This window comes from Aplidium turbinatum, chromosome 9, assembly GCF_918807975.1.
Source record: "Aplidium turbinatum chromosome 9, kaAplTurb1.1, whole genome shotgun sequence".
Lineage (NCBI taxonomy): Eukaryota > Metazoa > Chordata > Ascidiacea > Aplousobranchia > Polyclinidae > Aplidium > Aplidium turbinatum.
Genome location: NC_137480.1, coordinates 10495935 through 10511665, shown reverse-complemented (window position 1 = coordinate 10511665; position 15731 = coordinate 10495935). Strand labels below are relative to the sequence as shown.

The window sequence follows — 15731 nt, the reverse complement described above, 5'->3', positions numbered from 1 at the left end:
TGTTTTTCAACATCTGAGGATGTTAAAACCTATTGTGTCATCTGAGGAAAAGAATAAAGAAAGCGTAAAAATCTAATTTTCAGAAAATTTTATTTAAACATTCGCTCAAAGTTAGAAAAACCTAGAAATTTCTGCAAAATGTGACAAATCAGGACGTATCTTTAGGTGGCCATGCTTAAACGAACACTTTTTACTCAAGTCTACGCATTTTTACTTCATGACGGTTTCTGTATTGTACGATGAATTGGCCTTTCATATTTCTAAGCGCATAACGAAACCAAATTGCTACAATCTCGAAATGAAAGAAGATAAAAGAATCTTCCGTCAAAAGTAAAACAAAAATTTTTGTTTTAAAAACATTTTAACATGAAAACTAAATTTGCTTATGTTAGCAAGCTGTTCCAAGCAACGGTGAAAACTGTTGGCTCCTAAAATTATGCTCGCCATCAGAGGAAAACAAACAAATTATTCAAGCAGGTGGTTAGCCGGGTCCACAATAGCCGAATTCTGCTTCAAGCAGCCCTACTAGGCTGATAAACAAAAGCATAACTCATGCAAGCAAAAAATTCAAAAATTTCGATCCTAGGTATTCAATTTTTTATTTCGTCACTGATAATTTTTTGGCTATAATTAGAAATCACAACAAAAATACGAGTTCACTAACTGTTGGTGAAGAAAAACAGACAATGAAGCACAAAACAAAAACACAATAAGCAATAAAACAATAAAAAAAATCAAGCTCAATGGGGGAGTTTTAACCCCTAAATCCTCTCCTTGCGTACGCCACAGAACACAATATATACAAAATGTTTAAATGAGGAAAGCAGGATTAAACCTGAGCAAGAGGGTCAATCCCTTAAAGATTAAATCTGATCGTTTCGTGAAAGCAAATACTATCGACATTTATCACTTTTCAATCACCTTGGTAACAACCGGTTTTGTCCGGTCTTTTCTAGATTTCAGTTTCTTCTTTCTTTGCAACTTGGGAGCGATGGCAAGCAAGTGCACAGGTAGCCCATCGTCGCAGGAAGAATCCGATCCGGATGTGTCCGACTCCATCTCACTGATGTAATCATCGATGTTGACATCCGAGACTGAGGATCAATATAGAAGTTTAGAAGTTTTTTGGATGTAATCTATTCTTCTTTACGCTGGTACTTTAAAAACACAAGACATGTTCTTTCCAAAGATCATGTTCGCTTCCTCTACTACGCATGATACACTCGAGAAAAATATAAAAATAAGGATCAAAATCGATCTGATCGAATTGCAGCGCAATGTGGTTGAACAACCTAACGTGCCAAAAGGATGGTTTTCTGCTTTCCTCAGAAATGCGACGGCAAGGATTGTCATGCCACCAACGTATAGGCCCACACTTCAACCAGCCATGCACATTCTGCGGAGTGTATACCTTCTGTATCAATTCAATCAACTACCGGACTTAAAACTAAATGCTGTTTCACCTAGCTAAAAAATAAACTGATTCTTTGTTGCAAAACTAGCTCAAAATGGGTAAAACTACTTGAAATGAATCCCAAGTTACATTATACATAAACAGTTAAACACCCTTCCAAATGACTTGTAAACATTTACAATTCCAATCTTAGAGATTGATATCAGAGCTGGATCAATTACAATAACTGAATATAATTAATTACACGTTTTCAAGTAATTGTAATTATAATTGAGACTTTTTTGTTGTGTCATTGTAACTACAATTGTAATTACAAGAAAACTTTGCTCTGAATTATAATTACATTAGGCAAGTTGCACGCATGATGACAATACTTTTGCTGAGTCGCTATAGTTAGGGTCAAAAGGAACTCCTACATTACAACATTTATCAAATGCAATTCTACTTGTTTTTGATAAAGTCAAACTGTAAAAAAATTATCCTTGAACATAAGTATTGAAACATTTAATTTCTGTTATTGCAACGTGTAGCTACATTTGTAAGTACTGTAATTGTAATTTGAAAATTTCAGAACAATGTTTTGTAGTTGTAATACAGTATAATTAAAATTTTTGATGATGCAATTGTATTGTAATGCAGCCCAATTGAACCGAAAACTATGCAATTGATCCAACCTTTGTTGATAGCATATTTAGCTTAACACCATCTCACCATCGCTATTTTGTAATTGGAACTTTCTCAGAATTTGTCGCTTGAGATTGTCGCGCAATTCTAGCAAGCAAGCTTCAACTTTGGATGAGTCGGGATCACAGTAATCGAGCAAGGTGTCGCAGAAATTGTGCCCCATTATTTCTAGGTCACGGGTGCTCAAATGGGTATTCTGCCTGTCTCCAGGAAGCGATGTACCCCCAAATGTTGCCTCCATAGTGTAACTAAAAAAAAAGACAAAAAAAAAACTTTTAAAATTAGCATTGCAATAGCGCTACATCTATTTATTAATTGAATATATATAAAAGAAACAGGTTGTGCGTGGGCTGGGCAGTTAAGGTAGAGATTGAGTTTCCCTTTGAAAGATTTGGGATAGCCTTGATCTCTTAGAATGTAATTTGATATCATAGGCTTAATAATAAAGAATTGAACCAAAGAGGGATACCACAGTTTATGGAATCTAAAGCTTATTGAACGAATAAAGACGTTAATCGAAAAAGCATTTTGAGTAAATTCCGCAACGAAGCTACTCATGCTGTTCCCCTCCCCTGTACCAGTAGATTCCTTTCCGGTAAAACCTCGTATTGGTAAATTTTAAAACAGTAATAATTTTCGATAAACTACTAATCGATGAAAATTAGTTTGATAAATGTACTGTCGGGTCACCGAACCGTATGAAATATATACAGTTTTATACAACAACGTTGAATTTCAAGCAGTGTTATTTCAAATATTTCGTCACCTGTTCATGACGCCCATGCACCAAACAACAATTCTTCCAGTTCCTTCTTTGCTCTTCTGCACTTTGTACTTGCAGCTTTCAAACGAAAAAGTGTGTGAAGCATTTTTCGCAAGCATCAATGGAAAGATCTGCAACCGTCCAAAACTAAGTTTACAAAGACAATCAAAATAATTCAAACATTTTAGTCACAAAACCATACTACAGTCAGAGGCGCACAGGCAACATCTACATTAAACCATTTCTGAAGCAAACAGATGAATTATCATGAGAGCAGACAATGAAATAAACACAAAACTAGCTTCACAAAATGTTAGGAAAAGAATTCGAGTGCACATTCTTATACTGTTGACTGTATATTCGTCTAGCTATGACAATGGTTCAAATTTGAAGCTAAAGGAGAAAAACGAAAAAACCAGTAACTTTCAGTCGAAAGCGCTTGAACTGAACATTTGATCAATTTTTAGTGAAAAATAAAAATGTAAAATAAATTTTAAAAATATATAGACTTTCATATTTGCAAGTACGAAAGCAACGTACCCTTTCCTGGAGCCGTTTCTGTCGGTCGTGCTTGTTTTCGCAGCCGTAAATAAATATGTTATGCTTTCTAGAGTGGCCGTGCAGGTCGCAGTAGACAACGACCTCTCTTTCAGCATTCAGTCGCTTTATCATCATCTTGGTGTGCCAAATGGACGGAAAAGAATCTTTTAAAACGGATTTATAATTCCGGTTTAAATCCCTTCCAGCCAACGAACATCTGTGGGATACAAGTTTAAAGGAAAAAGGGATGCAGTAAAAATTCATTTCCCACTGAACTTAATTTTTTTAAATAAAGTTTTCCTTTCGTTTGCACGTCTTAGACAAAAATGAAGTACCACCTACACTATATAATATACCAACATGCCAAATAATTGGAGAACAAAATGACAAAACTTGTTAAAATCTGAAATGAGAATGAACAAGGGTTGTTTGGATGGTAAAGTCAGCTAGCTGGCTGGCATGCCATAAAACAGACACAACATTTTACTTGTGACCCCAGTGTTTGTCTCTGAACAAATTAGACAACTCTTCTGATGCGCATGCGCAGCGGGTGTAATGGTGAAGCGTATAAATAATAATTATAATCACAATAATATCCTACTTTGATTTGCGCTCATTGCGATAACGATAACGTAAAACATTGCGCTCACAGATGGGATACAACAGACGGCAGGAAGCTGCAAAATGACATATGGTCTTCGAGTCAGCTGCTCCCTTTATTTTGGCTTGCCATTAAGTGTCTTTGCCGAGACACAGCCGCGTGCTCTGGAGCGGTGTCAAACCCACGTCCAGAACGTCGCAGACGTTTTCACTACTCGCCTACGCAGCTGACAATAAAGTAAAAGAAACAAAAACAAAATAAAAAAACCTATGCTAAAACTAACATGCGCATTGAACAAGAGTAGAGTGAGATTTAAGGATGGTGTACCTGTAATTGCCTACAATGACGCCGTCTGGGTTCAGCATGGGAACGATCTTGAAGATAAACGAATCACGTAATAACTGCAAGAAAAAAAAAACAGGTGGTTTAATTTTAGACAAGAGATCTTATTACTAGTTAAACTTAACCCATACTAGTTAAATTTAAAGAGAAATAAATTACTTTTGCGTCAGCAGTGCTTCCAGTCAGATAATCAAGAAATCCTTTCATCATCCATGACGCATTGGTCTCGCCTGGATGAACACGAGCCGTTATGACGACTGCCCGTTTGGCTCGAGATATTTCAGGGTTTCGGGATGGTGAGGTGATGGTTAAGATGTAGACCAGATTTCCTGATGTATAAAAGTACGCCATTATTAAAATAATTCATCAATTAACTGTTCATCCCTGGAAATAACCATCTGTTGACCGCGTTATAATTTTGGAAAGAATTTTTGACTAAATTTTGTTTGCATGTTTAATCCTTCATTACTAACATGTCCGAATCGAAAAAAATAGTACCAGCTACAATAAACGATACACCAGCGTTCCAATGAACAAGAAACGGTGACAAAACCATGTGAGCATAAAGCGCCACTTCAAAACTAAAGTTACATGATAACGATTCTTCTTTACAATTCTGCAATGCATTTTCACACAATGGTGCAATAGGAAAGTTACATGCAATTAAGTTTTGAGAAATTGTATTGGTCATTTCACGCTTCAAGCACCACATATTATGGATGTGCACTTGATACTTTAAAATAGATATTTCTACCAACAACATCTCAGTAATTGATTGATTTAGGAATCTTTAGTCTCGAACTGAGAAAGCCTTTTTTGAAAGCTTCATTTTGACAGTTTCCGATGTATCTGCAGAAGCTTTGAACTACTGGCGTAGGCTTGCTCGGTTACCGAGATTGCCAGGCTGAAGTTTTTGCTTGTTGAAGCATCACTGTCAGCAAATTATTTCGTTTCACAAGTGCCGCAGAATGGATTAGAAAGCTATCCTTAAAATGCGCTGCTTACGCGCAAACCCCGAGTATCGAACCAGCGCCGCTTGATCTTACTTGTTGTTTACTAAGTCGGACCTTTATCGAGGCAGACAAATATTCTGCATTTCATATTACAGTATATCGCATATTCAATATTTTCCAGATGCGTACTGTGATTATTGTATATCTTACTTAAAGGTTATCATGACGATTTATATGTACGCAATTTTACATTCCTACAGAAACAGTCGAACTTAGTGAACAACTTTTCCAACCTGCTAATGTCCGGGTTAGCACTCGTTGCTTGCAAAACCTTGACCGAACTGGATCGTTGGCGAGTTGAAGTAAATATTCCTGGTAACAAAAATAATAGTCATACGACGTAATAACACTACCCTAACATTTGGACAATTTCACATTAATATTTCGTTCATTGAATAGTCTTTAGATTGCACGACGATAAATACTTAATAAGCTCAATGGAGCTTTGTTCGTCCTATTACAGCTATATTCAGTTTGAAAAATTGGAGATTTAGTTAATTTATTATTACAAGGTTGTTGGTATAGAAATCATTATCTCTTGCATACGAACCTTTTTATTCAACAATCAGTTTATCACAGCGATTCAAACTTTTTAATGATAAAGCAGACAAAGTGTAGCTATACTAAACTATGTTCAGCGAACGTTTCAAAAACTAAATTGCCTTCATCTTCAGTGCTATATAGCATATTATGTAACATGAAAACAGTCTAGTTTTGTAATGAGCGTTCCTGGTCGAGGTTCAACGAATCGACGAATCAATTCAATGGCTGCTCGACACCTGTCTATTGTCCAAACAACTAGACCGCGTCGCCGCCACTGCCCAAGGGTGGTAAAAGGCAGAGCCCCTCGATCCCTGGAGTGGCGAAGAAGGTTCAAACGAAGAAGAAGAAGTCTAGTTTTCAAAACGTTTGCTGAACATGAGCTTTGTTGTTACACTTTGTGCCCTTCATTTTTGATAAAGTTTACCAGGCGTTCCAACCATTTTGTTCCTAAGTTGATAAACTTCTGCTGAATTATTTTCACACCTGTAGGTCGCTGTAAGTGTAAGGGAAGCAGTGGGCGAAATAGCAGCAATCGTCTTTGTAAGGAAACTGACAGGTCCAGGTCAAAGAGTAATAGGATCTCCCATCCCTGCCGCAAAGGTTGTTTCGGTAGTAGCGGATATTGGTTCCGAAACGAGTCCAACCGATCTACGAAACAAAACAAACGATTTCGAAGGCAGTAGCTTACTTTATGTTGCGGGAATGCTTATTTCGGTGTTTCAAGATTTACTAAAACCCAGACGTGATGTGACATTTAAGCATCGTCTACAGACGTTGAATTAATGTAAAAAGAGACTGATTTGCTGTCTGGGCAGAACACTGAAAAGTCCAAGAGGGCTAGGTTCAGCCTAACAACCTCACGATTGATAAGAGTAAGTTCGTGAAACGTTTACTTTGTTTTACCTCTAAAAGCACCTTAATGAGACAGCAAAATCCGTTATTTTTACATTAATTCAACGTCTGCAAACCTTGAATTGTCTGGGTATGTTTATGAGTGAAGTAACCAAAACCTTGTTTATGAAAAGTAAGCAAACACATCAGGGTTCGTATCACCAGCGGCAATGTAGACACAAATGATGTATTTTAAAGCAACATGAAAGCAAATAGAGGCCTGTTTTACTGCTCTGGTACAAATAATAATTATTACTCCACAAGTGTAGATACAAACGACCTGCTTTAGCCTGACGCTGATAATAATTATTAGATTCGATTATAGTTGAATCTTCTTACCTTGTTCTTTTTTGCGTTCATGTCTGAGTACCATACAGGTCTCATTCCTTGGTTGTACAAGCTGGATGGCTTCATGAGGTTAATTATGGTGAAGCGGTAATTTCGTTCGGGTCGCATATTGCGGACTCTGTAAAAAATATTTAACTTGCTTCAAGGCTGGTTGTGACACGTCCAATCACACAAAGCGGCATTGTCCAAGTAGGCCTACATTCCGGCAATGGACCTGGGTTATTTTTTTCGGTCATTTATTGGTCATTGACCGATTTTTTAGCAAAATGTCCGAAAAAAAAAAAACGTTTCTTAGCGAAACTTAATGTTGTAGCTAGTCAGGAAGTGCAAATTTTGGTTTGTATCAGCTACTTGAAAGGAAATATTTTCATCAGAAAAAATGACCGAAATAAATAAAAAATGACCGAATTTTTTCAAGACATTTCGAACAAATGACCGAAAAGTCTCAGCGAAAAAAAAAACAGATGAACTGTGGTAAATATCAGCGGTGAACAGGCGCCAAAAAGCCACATGCTGGTACAGTTTTACCACAGTTGGTTGCCTAAATGCGTTATTCTTACAGTATGGTTATTGAAAGAAGGTTTTTCTTTACTTGAAATAGGACAAGTTTACCTGAAGAAAAACCATTGGGTATGCTTGTTTGTGTATAAGTCCGTCCTTAGAGTCAATTCATAATCAAAATCTGTTCTGTGGAAACAAAGAAATATAAATACAAACGTTGATCCTGGATTCTTCTTTAGAAATTGACATCGAATCAGAATCAGCGCACTATTACAAGTGAATTTTGCATAACAACAAAAACACTAAATTGCGAGTCATTGACTTACATTTTATCAACTTTAAGAAGATTTCCGCTTTCAAAACGAGACTCGAACTCAAGAGTAAGATTATCTTCCGGATACTCCCTGGGAGTCAAGGTGGTACTGCGCATGGCAAGGCGACATCCGGCTACGCGGGATCTCATGAAATACAGATCTCTCCCAGGCTCATTGTAATAGATCATCTAAAATTTTGACGATAACACAACGTATTATTGCGATAAAACGCTGACAAAGTGAGATTGGGGAAAACGTGTCAACAGCAGATATGCTAAAGTGCTTCTTCAATGGAGTGGGAAAATTTTCCAACATTTCAAGAGTCACTTATGAAAGTTTGAACGACGCAGTCATAAAATAAACTTTACCTCAAGTTGAACTATGAGTAGATTAAACTGAGCCACGACACGGTATTTAACGTAGTATACCATACAGAAATAAACTAAAAATTGCAAATTATTTCGGCTGTACAACATTACAATATGTTGTACCAGGGCTAACATGTCGTAGAGCCGAAAATGTATGCAGTTTTTTTAGTTTATTTTTGTATTTATGCTAAATGCTGCCTCGTCGCTTGGTTTCATCTGCTTATAGGTCAACGAAGTTACTTCTTTCCCAAAATTGAATTATATCGAATTCGTCATAAAAAAGAAAAGAAAAGCAGAACGTCAAAACTAAATGGTCATTGATCTGGCTTCACCTCTCCAGAGTTGGGTCCTCTTACTCCTGGTGTTATTTCTTTGCCAGTAGGTTCGTAGAGGGGGTCAGGAACAGAGGGTGTGTAATCGATGAAACGTATTGCAGGACAAACGACTTGCATGTGCGACGGCCATCTGTATTGTGATCATCGGGTTAACATATATCGTTATATTGCAACCTTTTTTTTATATCTTAAGCCCACATGCTGTGGGCTTGTATTCAAACTTCATTTCATTGATGTGGACGACTTGAAGTAGTCTTATAATTGTGGTGTTAAGTGTTGTTCCGTACAAACTGCTATCTTCAGACCTTTACAGAGACAGAACTCTCAGTATAAAAAGTATATCTACCTATACTGAAACATATACCTAAACTACATCAAATAGAGTTATTATTCATTAAAAACCTAAGCAGGCTGTTTTACCTTTAAAGGGATCATTAGATGCCTTACTCAAACAGAAATCAATACAAATATTTATATATCTGAAATATATAACTACCTACAGTGGCCAAGTAAACACAATGCAGTAAACATATGTTTCCAATAAAGCAGCACAGCATATAACAGTACCTATAAAATCTTTGTTTAATAATTCGTCTAGCTTTCATTACCTCGTTGCTTGCTGGGGGCCGGCTTCTTTCGTGAGTGCGTACAAATTTCGAGGCTCCCTCAACTTTGGGATTTTCCTCCCAGCTTGGTACTGAAACACCAACTGCGTCGTGCGATGTAACAACTCGTCGGGTAGTTGGCCGTCGGTGGAAAAAACAGCTTTAAAAATATCGTAAAATGCCAACTTACCAGGGTTACCAAAAGCGTGTGATGAATTTTTTTTCAAAATTAAGTTTATTTCGTTTAAACTTTAGAAACTTTATTAACCGAAATGTTTAGTGCTCAACGTTAGCTTGATAACTTACAGCTAAAGTTGTTTTGTCATTTTGTCTAAATATCTTACCACGATAATTAAAACACAACGTATGGCAATGACTAAGATTTACCTGGAAGAAAAGTTTAAAATAAAATTGAAAATCTCAAACAATTCTAAATGTGAAGCAGTTTGACCAACCACACTTATAAGAATGTGGGCGCGGACGCCGGTATAATAGCAACTGAACTGAAAGCCAAACACTAAACCTCATCTTGCACGGCATACAGGACTGTCATATTGGCGGTTTTTTAGGCCAAATTTCAGAAATTTGAGAGATTTTTTATGCGTTTGGCAAACTAGTATGAATTTGACAATTTAATATATTGTTGGCGTTTTTTTTTTTTAATTTTTTTCAGTATCTTCTTCATCGTGTGTCACACGGCCGTAGCCCAGAGCATCACGCAGGCTCTTGCTCTATCGTTGAACTCGGCCAAATCCTGTGCAGAGCACCTTGCTTTTAGGTCAGGGCATTCGAGTAGATGTTGCATCGTTTGCTCCTGTCCGCATTTGCAACTTGTGCTCCCCATGGAATAACCCCAGTGTCTCATCAAGGTTTTACACCTGCCAATACCAGTTCTAAAGCGGTTGAGGCATCGCCAATACTTCCACGGTTCACGTTTTCCGGGAGGAAGGCTCTCCATGAGTGTGAGCTCCATATTGGCCAATGTCGGTCCGGCTGCCAGTCTCTCCTGCCATAGTTGAACCCGCACATTGGCGGCGACATCGTTATGACCTAATGGGACAACTGAAGCAAGGAAACTTTTTCTTGACTTCAGACGCCTGTGTGCTGGAGTTTGGCCATACAGTGGGTGTCTCAAATCTATGTCCTGACAAGATCTTTCCTTTCTGCTGGTCACGCTTCTTCTGATGTTGGGGGGAGCAATTCCAGACAGAATGTGCAGCGACGTGATGTTGGTTGGTTTGAGACAACCTGTAATCAGACGGCAGCTTTGGTTCAATATGGGGTCAATTTTCTTGGCATGTGCTGAGCGTTCCCACACTGGGCAAGCATATTCTGCAACCGAATAGCATAAGGCTAAAGCAGTTGACCGTATTGTGTCAGGGAGGGCACCCCAATCAGAGTTTCCGAGTTTCTGCAAAATATTATTTCTAGAAGCCACCTTAGCTCTTACTTTTTCGATATGAGATTTGTATGTGAAGGACCTATCTAATTTGACACCGAGGTATGTGGGATTGATACAGTGTGCCAGTTTGGTTTCATTCCAGGAAATGTTTAGTTGGCGTGATGCATCCCGGGATCTAAGGTGGAATGCGCAGACTTGGGTTTTATTGGGGTTGGCACGCAGGTGGTTGTCCGTGTAGTACGTTGTCAGCCCATCCAGAGCATCGCTGAGTACTCTCTCCGCGGAAGTGAAGTGTTTGTGTTGTGTTGTTATACACAAATCGTCAGCGTATATGAAGCTTCTTGTACCAGGATGGATTGGTTGGTCGTTTGTATAAATGTTGTACAAGATGGGGGCTAAAACACTCCCTTGTGGTAGACCATTTTTCTGCTGTCTCCATCTGCTATTTTTGCCACAAAAATAAACATAGAAACGGCGATTGCTAAGCAATGATTGTATCAGCTTAGTGAATCGAAAGTTCTCGGTCGTCGTCGTCGTCGTCGTCGTCGTCTGAGCTTCTGGGGCCGAGGGTCTATCCTTTTACCACCCCAGATTCACGATGTTCCCGGACTACACTGGAAGGCTGCTAGAGAGCAGCCAGTCTTTAGTTTCATCATCCATGACGCGCAGACCTTCCACTCCGTTAGGTGGCTTGAAGATGGTACAGTCATTGATGATGTGGTCTGCGGTCTGTTCCTCGGCACCACATTCACAGGAGGAGGAAGAAGCCATTCCCCATTGGTGCATGGTTGAGCGGAAAAGGCCGACGCCCGTACGGAGACAGTTGAGGCGCACCCACGCCTGTCTCTGTAGTGTCAGGCCGATTGGGCGTGTGTCGGCGTCGGGGATGAATGAATGGAGTCTGGTGGTGCTTGACCTCCATTCAGAATTCCATTTATGGTCCGCCCAAGTAGCCGCAGAGATGTCTTGTTCATCAGCTTCGTTGATCAGAAGCCGAGCGGCTGGCACGAATGGGTGTCTTGATTTCAGTCGGCGGGGGTGCCCGTTTGGGAAGGCAGAGATCTTGTGGTGGAGAAGATGATTAGGCTCCAGTGCCCGTCGACCGAGGGACAGAGTGGCTTCTTCGCGACGAAGCTCAGCAGGTTGGATGCCAGCGAGAATGGGGAGATTGTCCAATGGTGTGGGACGCAGGCATCCGGTCACTGTGCGCAGGGCGCTGTTTATGGCAGTGTCGATGTTGTGGCGGTGAGCACTGCGGCACCAGACAGGTGCACAGTACTCTGCTGAAGAGTAGACAAGGGCTAAGGCTGCTATTCGCAAAGTGTCAGCCCTCGCCCCCCAGCTAGAGCCTGCCAGGCGCTTCAGTAATGCAGCGCGAGATGTCAGTTTCTTGCGCAGTGACACCAAATGGTGGCGGTATGTGAGCGATCTGTCTAGTGTCACCCCAAGGTACCTTGGCTCGGGACAGAAGGACAGAGGTTTTCCGTTGTTGTGGACATGTAGCTCACGATCAGCTTCCCGATTGTGTAGGTGGAAAGCTGCCGCCACAGTTTTGGTTTCGCTGAGTTTCAGTCGCCAGTTCTGGAGATAAGCTGAGATGGTTTGCATGTCCTGGCTCAAGGTGTCTTCTAGATTTTCCCACGACTTTGTGGAGTGGAGAATTGCCAGATCGTCCGCATAAGCGTATTTTGCGGAGACCGTGGTTGGCAGGTCGTGGGTGTAGATGTTAAAAAGAAGTGGAGCCAGGACCGATCCCTGTGGGACGCCGTTTTTCAAGCGTCTCAGTCTGCTTCGCCGTGGGTTGCCGGTGGTGAGGGTGAAGCTTCGATTCCTGACAAGTTCCATAATCATATGGACCATATGTCGGTCAGGAAGCAGGCGAAGCAGCTTGTAAGTAAGGCCGCGATGCCATACGGTATCGTAAGCAGCTGTGAGATCTAGAAAGACAGCGCCGGCCTTCTTTTTTGCCTCAAAGCAGTCCTCGATGTCTTGGGTCAACAGTGTGACCTGATCTACAGTGGATTTTCCGCGCCGAAACCCAGCTTGCTCTTTTGGAAGGAGCGGGTCGATGATTGGGTTGACGCGGGCATAGATCAGTCTTTCGAGGATCTTGAAAGGAACACAGAGGAGGGATATCGGACGATAACTCCTTGGGTCCTCTGGTGGCTTGTGAGGCTTAGGGATCGCAACTACTAAAGCTCTTCTCCAGATTTTTGGGATTGTGAGGTGGTGCAGGCAGGAAGAGAGGAATCTACGTAACCAGGACTTTAGGGCATGGCCAGCATGGAGCACAAGCTCAGGGCAGATCTTATCGGGCCCTGGAGACTTGTGTGGTTTCACTAGGCGGAGGGCGGTGGCGAATTCCTCTGGAGTGAAGTCTCCAGAGATTGTTTCTTCTGGTGGTGTTTCCACTCGCCATAGGGCAGACACTTCCTTGGCAACAAGGCGGGATGCCTTGCGGTCCTTTGTCTTGTACACCCCGTTCTGCACTAGCTGGGAAGCGATGGCATTAGCAGAAACGGGGCACTGACGAGGGGAGTTTGCTGAGCGCCCAGTGAGGTTGTTGATGATGCTCCATGCTTTGCGGCTTGAGTGTGAGAAGTCGATGGTTTGGACAGCTTCGTTCCACCGCTCAAGCTTCTTTGTGTCCAGCCGCTCAAGTAGTCTGGTGGCGGCGGTGTTTGAAGCAGCACCACTTGTGGCGGCTAGGTATGAGCGGTAGAGAGTTTCACACTCAGAGTCCCAGCATGGTTTATAGCTGGTTCGATGGCCACGTGGTATTGTGGCCTTTGCCGCAGTTATTATGGCATTGCAGAAGTCCTGGTATGCCTCGTCTGCGTTGCATGTTTCAGTCGGTGGTAACTTTGCAGCAGACTCATTGGTCAGGAGGCTGTATTGATTCCAATCGGCTTTTTTGAAGTTCCATCGCTTCACCGGTGAACTCGGGACAGGAGCCACAAGTTTTGGGGCGGTGATGAGGGACGGCCGGTGTTGGGACCGCGGGAACTTCTCAAGCACACGTCTGTCTGGAAGAGAGCTGTCGACACTCGCGAAGGCCAAGTCAGGGTTTGTCCCTGTTCCCCAGCGGCCGGAGTGAAAACTGGCTGGTTCCTTTGGATTGAATAGGAGGGCAAGATGGTTTGTAGAGGCCCAGTCAGCCAGCAATTCTCCGTCGCTGCTTGTGTTGTTGTAGCCCCAGTCGATGTGCTGGCAGTTGAAGTCGCCAGCGTAGAGACTGGGGGAGGGGAACGTTGGAAGGGATGATGGCAACATTCGCGAGGGTGGGGGCTTGTAGATGTTGACGATGTTGTAGTCTGAGATACATATGCACACCCACTCAATCTCGGCATCAGTTGGAGATTGGTCGACAAACGTCCACTTCAGGCTCTCATGCACAAACGTGGCAATGCCGTGCTTCCTGCTTAAGGTAGACCCGGCTAGCGTGTAGTTGGGAATGGCTAGCCTATCTGCAGAAGTGCAGTGGGTCTCCTGGAGGAGGATGACGAGTGCCCGGTTGGTATGGGCAAGCTGCTCCACAACTTTGGTCTTGCTTGTTGTGTAGCCTTCTATGTTGAGCTGCAGAATGGTGGGGCGTCTGAACTTGTTATCAATTGCCCCTTGCAGCTGTGCCGTCCGGGTGGAGGCTCTTTGTTGACAAATTTCGTTTCTCATCTGGTTGAAAGCAGATGGTACTCACAGGATGGGGCACGAGGAGCCAAGTTCTCGGTGATATTGAGGATCTTTGATATAAGGAGACGATGGTTGACAGTGTCATACGCTGCAGATAGATCTACAAAGACAGCTCCAGTGACGGAACCCTCTTCAAACCCATTCTCTATGTGCTGTGTTAGATTCAAGAGTTGTCCTGTGCAGGATTTTCAGTATGTAAATAGTTTTAAAAAGTCTGTTTTATCAATTCGCAGTAGCCTATTTACAGCATGATTACTACCATAGCCAAAGGTGTTGCGACCGTGCCACATTTTAATCTGAAAATGTATTAAAAAAAACATCAAGCTTCTAAAATTTGGCTTTAAAACCGCCAATATGACAATCCTGTTTGTTTGTCGCCTGTTTGTCGCGCAAGATGAGGCCTAGCGTTTGGCTTCGTCCAGATGCCATTATAGCGACGTCCACGATGTACGCAGCAAGTGTGGTCATTCACGTGACCACAAACGGAATGATTCAAAAACCGAAATGCTTGAACAAACTTTTGTTTGGTGACCAGAATAATCATCAGTGTAACGGAAAGCATAATCTATTTTGGTTGTGAGAATAGACGTCTGTCAAACGTTTAAATTATATGTTTAAATTTTGATTTATTTTTAGCCATGTAGCTCAACGTAAATCACAATAGTACAGCAGTCTCGGCTTATTAATCTCACGATTAATAAGACCACCCGCTTATTAAGCCCAATTTGGTCTGGTCCAAAATTACTGAATGTAAAGAAGTGGCAGAAAATCGTCCCTTGCTTAATAAGCCTACCCACTTAATAAGCCCAAAATCGTTTGGTCTCGAAGTGGGCTTAATAAGCGGGGACTACTGTAATCCAAAGCAACTATTTATCAACTCATCAACCTGAGACTTGGATGCGATAAAAAATAACTTATCAATGCAATGGTGTTAGTAACTTTAGGATACACATCCTGTTGAAACTAACCAAAAACTTGCAAAAGGAGAAAATACAAATTTATTCAACATTGCACGAAGAATATCACTAATGAGTTATGACTTTGTTGGATGTGTTTATGGTTTTACACTACATTGTTTAATAAACTTGTAATTTTCATCAAATATTGGCATTAGTGAGTATTGCCCATATTCCAACAAACACCATCCCATTCCCATTGAAAAGTTAACACGAAGTCGCTCTAAATTAATTTAGTGCAGTTTCATTCCTCTGTCCCTATACCAAGTGGCCAAGAATCTGAATATAACAACAATAATGCCTCAAAAAAATATTTTTCGAATCAAACATAGCAGTGGTTCTCATTTCAAAGCAAACTGGAGAAACGAACTAAAAATTTGCTATCTCCCAATATGTGTTCTGTCATCTCGGTAATAAAGAG

The 15731-nt window shown here is 41.2% G+C and overlaps 1 protein-coding gene across 7 annotated transcripts in view; it reads right to left on the bottom strand.

The window, feature by feature from the left end:
* LOC145777774 (uncharacterized) overlaps positions 1-15731 on the bottom strand; it is a 50185-nt gene that overhangs the window by 24705 nt on the left and 9749 nt on the right. For all 7 annotated transcript variants that reach the window (XM_082589216.1, XM_082589218.1, XM_082589220.1 and 4 more), the window contains 13 exons: positions 9266-9422; positions 8655-8787; positions 7967-8142; positions 7752-7826; positions 7131-7257; positions 6384-6548; positions 5591-5669; positions 4504-4673; positions 4330-4403; positions 3402-3618; positions 2865-2992; positions 2126-2346; positions 922-1094 (listed from right to left, as the gene is read on the bottom strand). In XM_082589216.1, the coding sequence (XP_082445342.1) occupies positions 922-1094; positions 2126-2346; positions 2865-2992; positions 3402-3618; positions 4330-4403; positions 4504-4673; positions 5591-5669; positions 6384-6548; positions 7131-7257; positions 7752-7826; positions 7967-8142; positions 8655-8787; positions 9266-9422 (1895 nt within the window). The remainder of the gene's footprint in view (positions 1-921; positions 1095-2125; positions 2347-2864; positions 2993-3401; positions 3619-4329; positions 4404-4503; positions 4674-5590; positions 5670-6383; positions 6549-7130; positions 7258-7751; positions 7827-7966; positions 8143-8654; positions 8788-9265; positions 9423-15731) is intronic.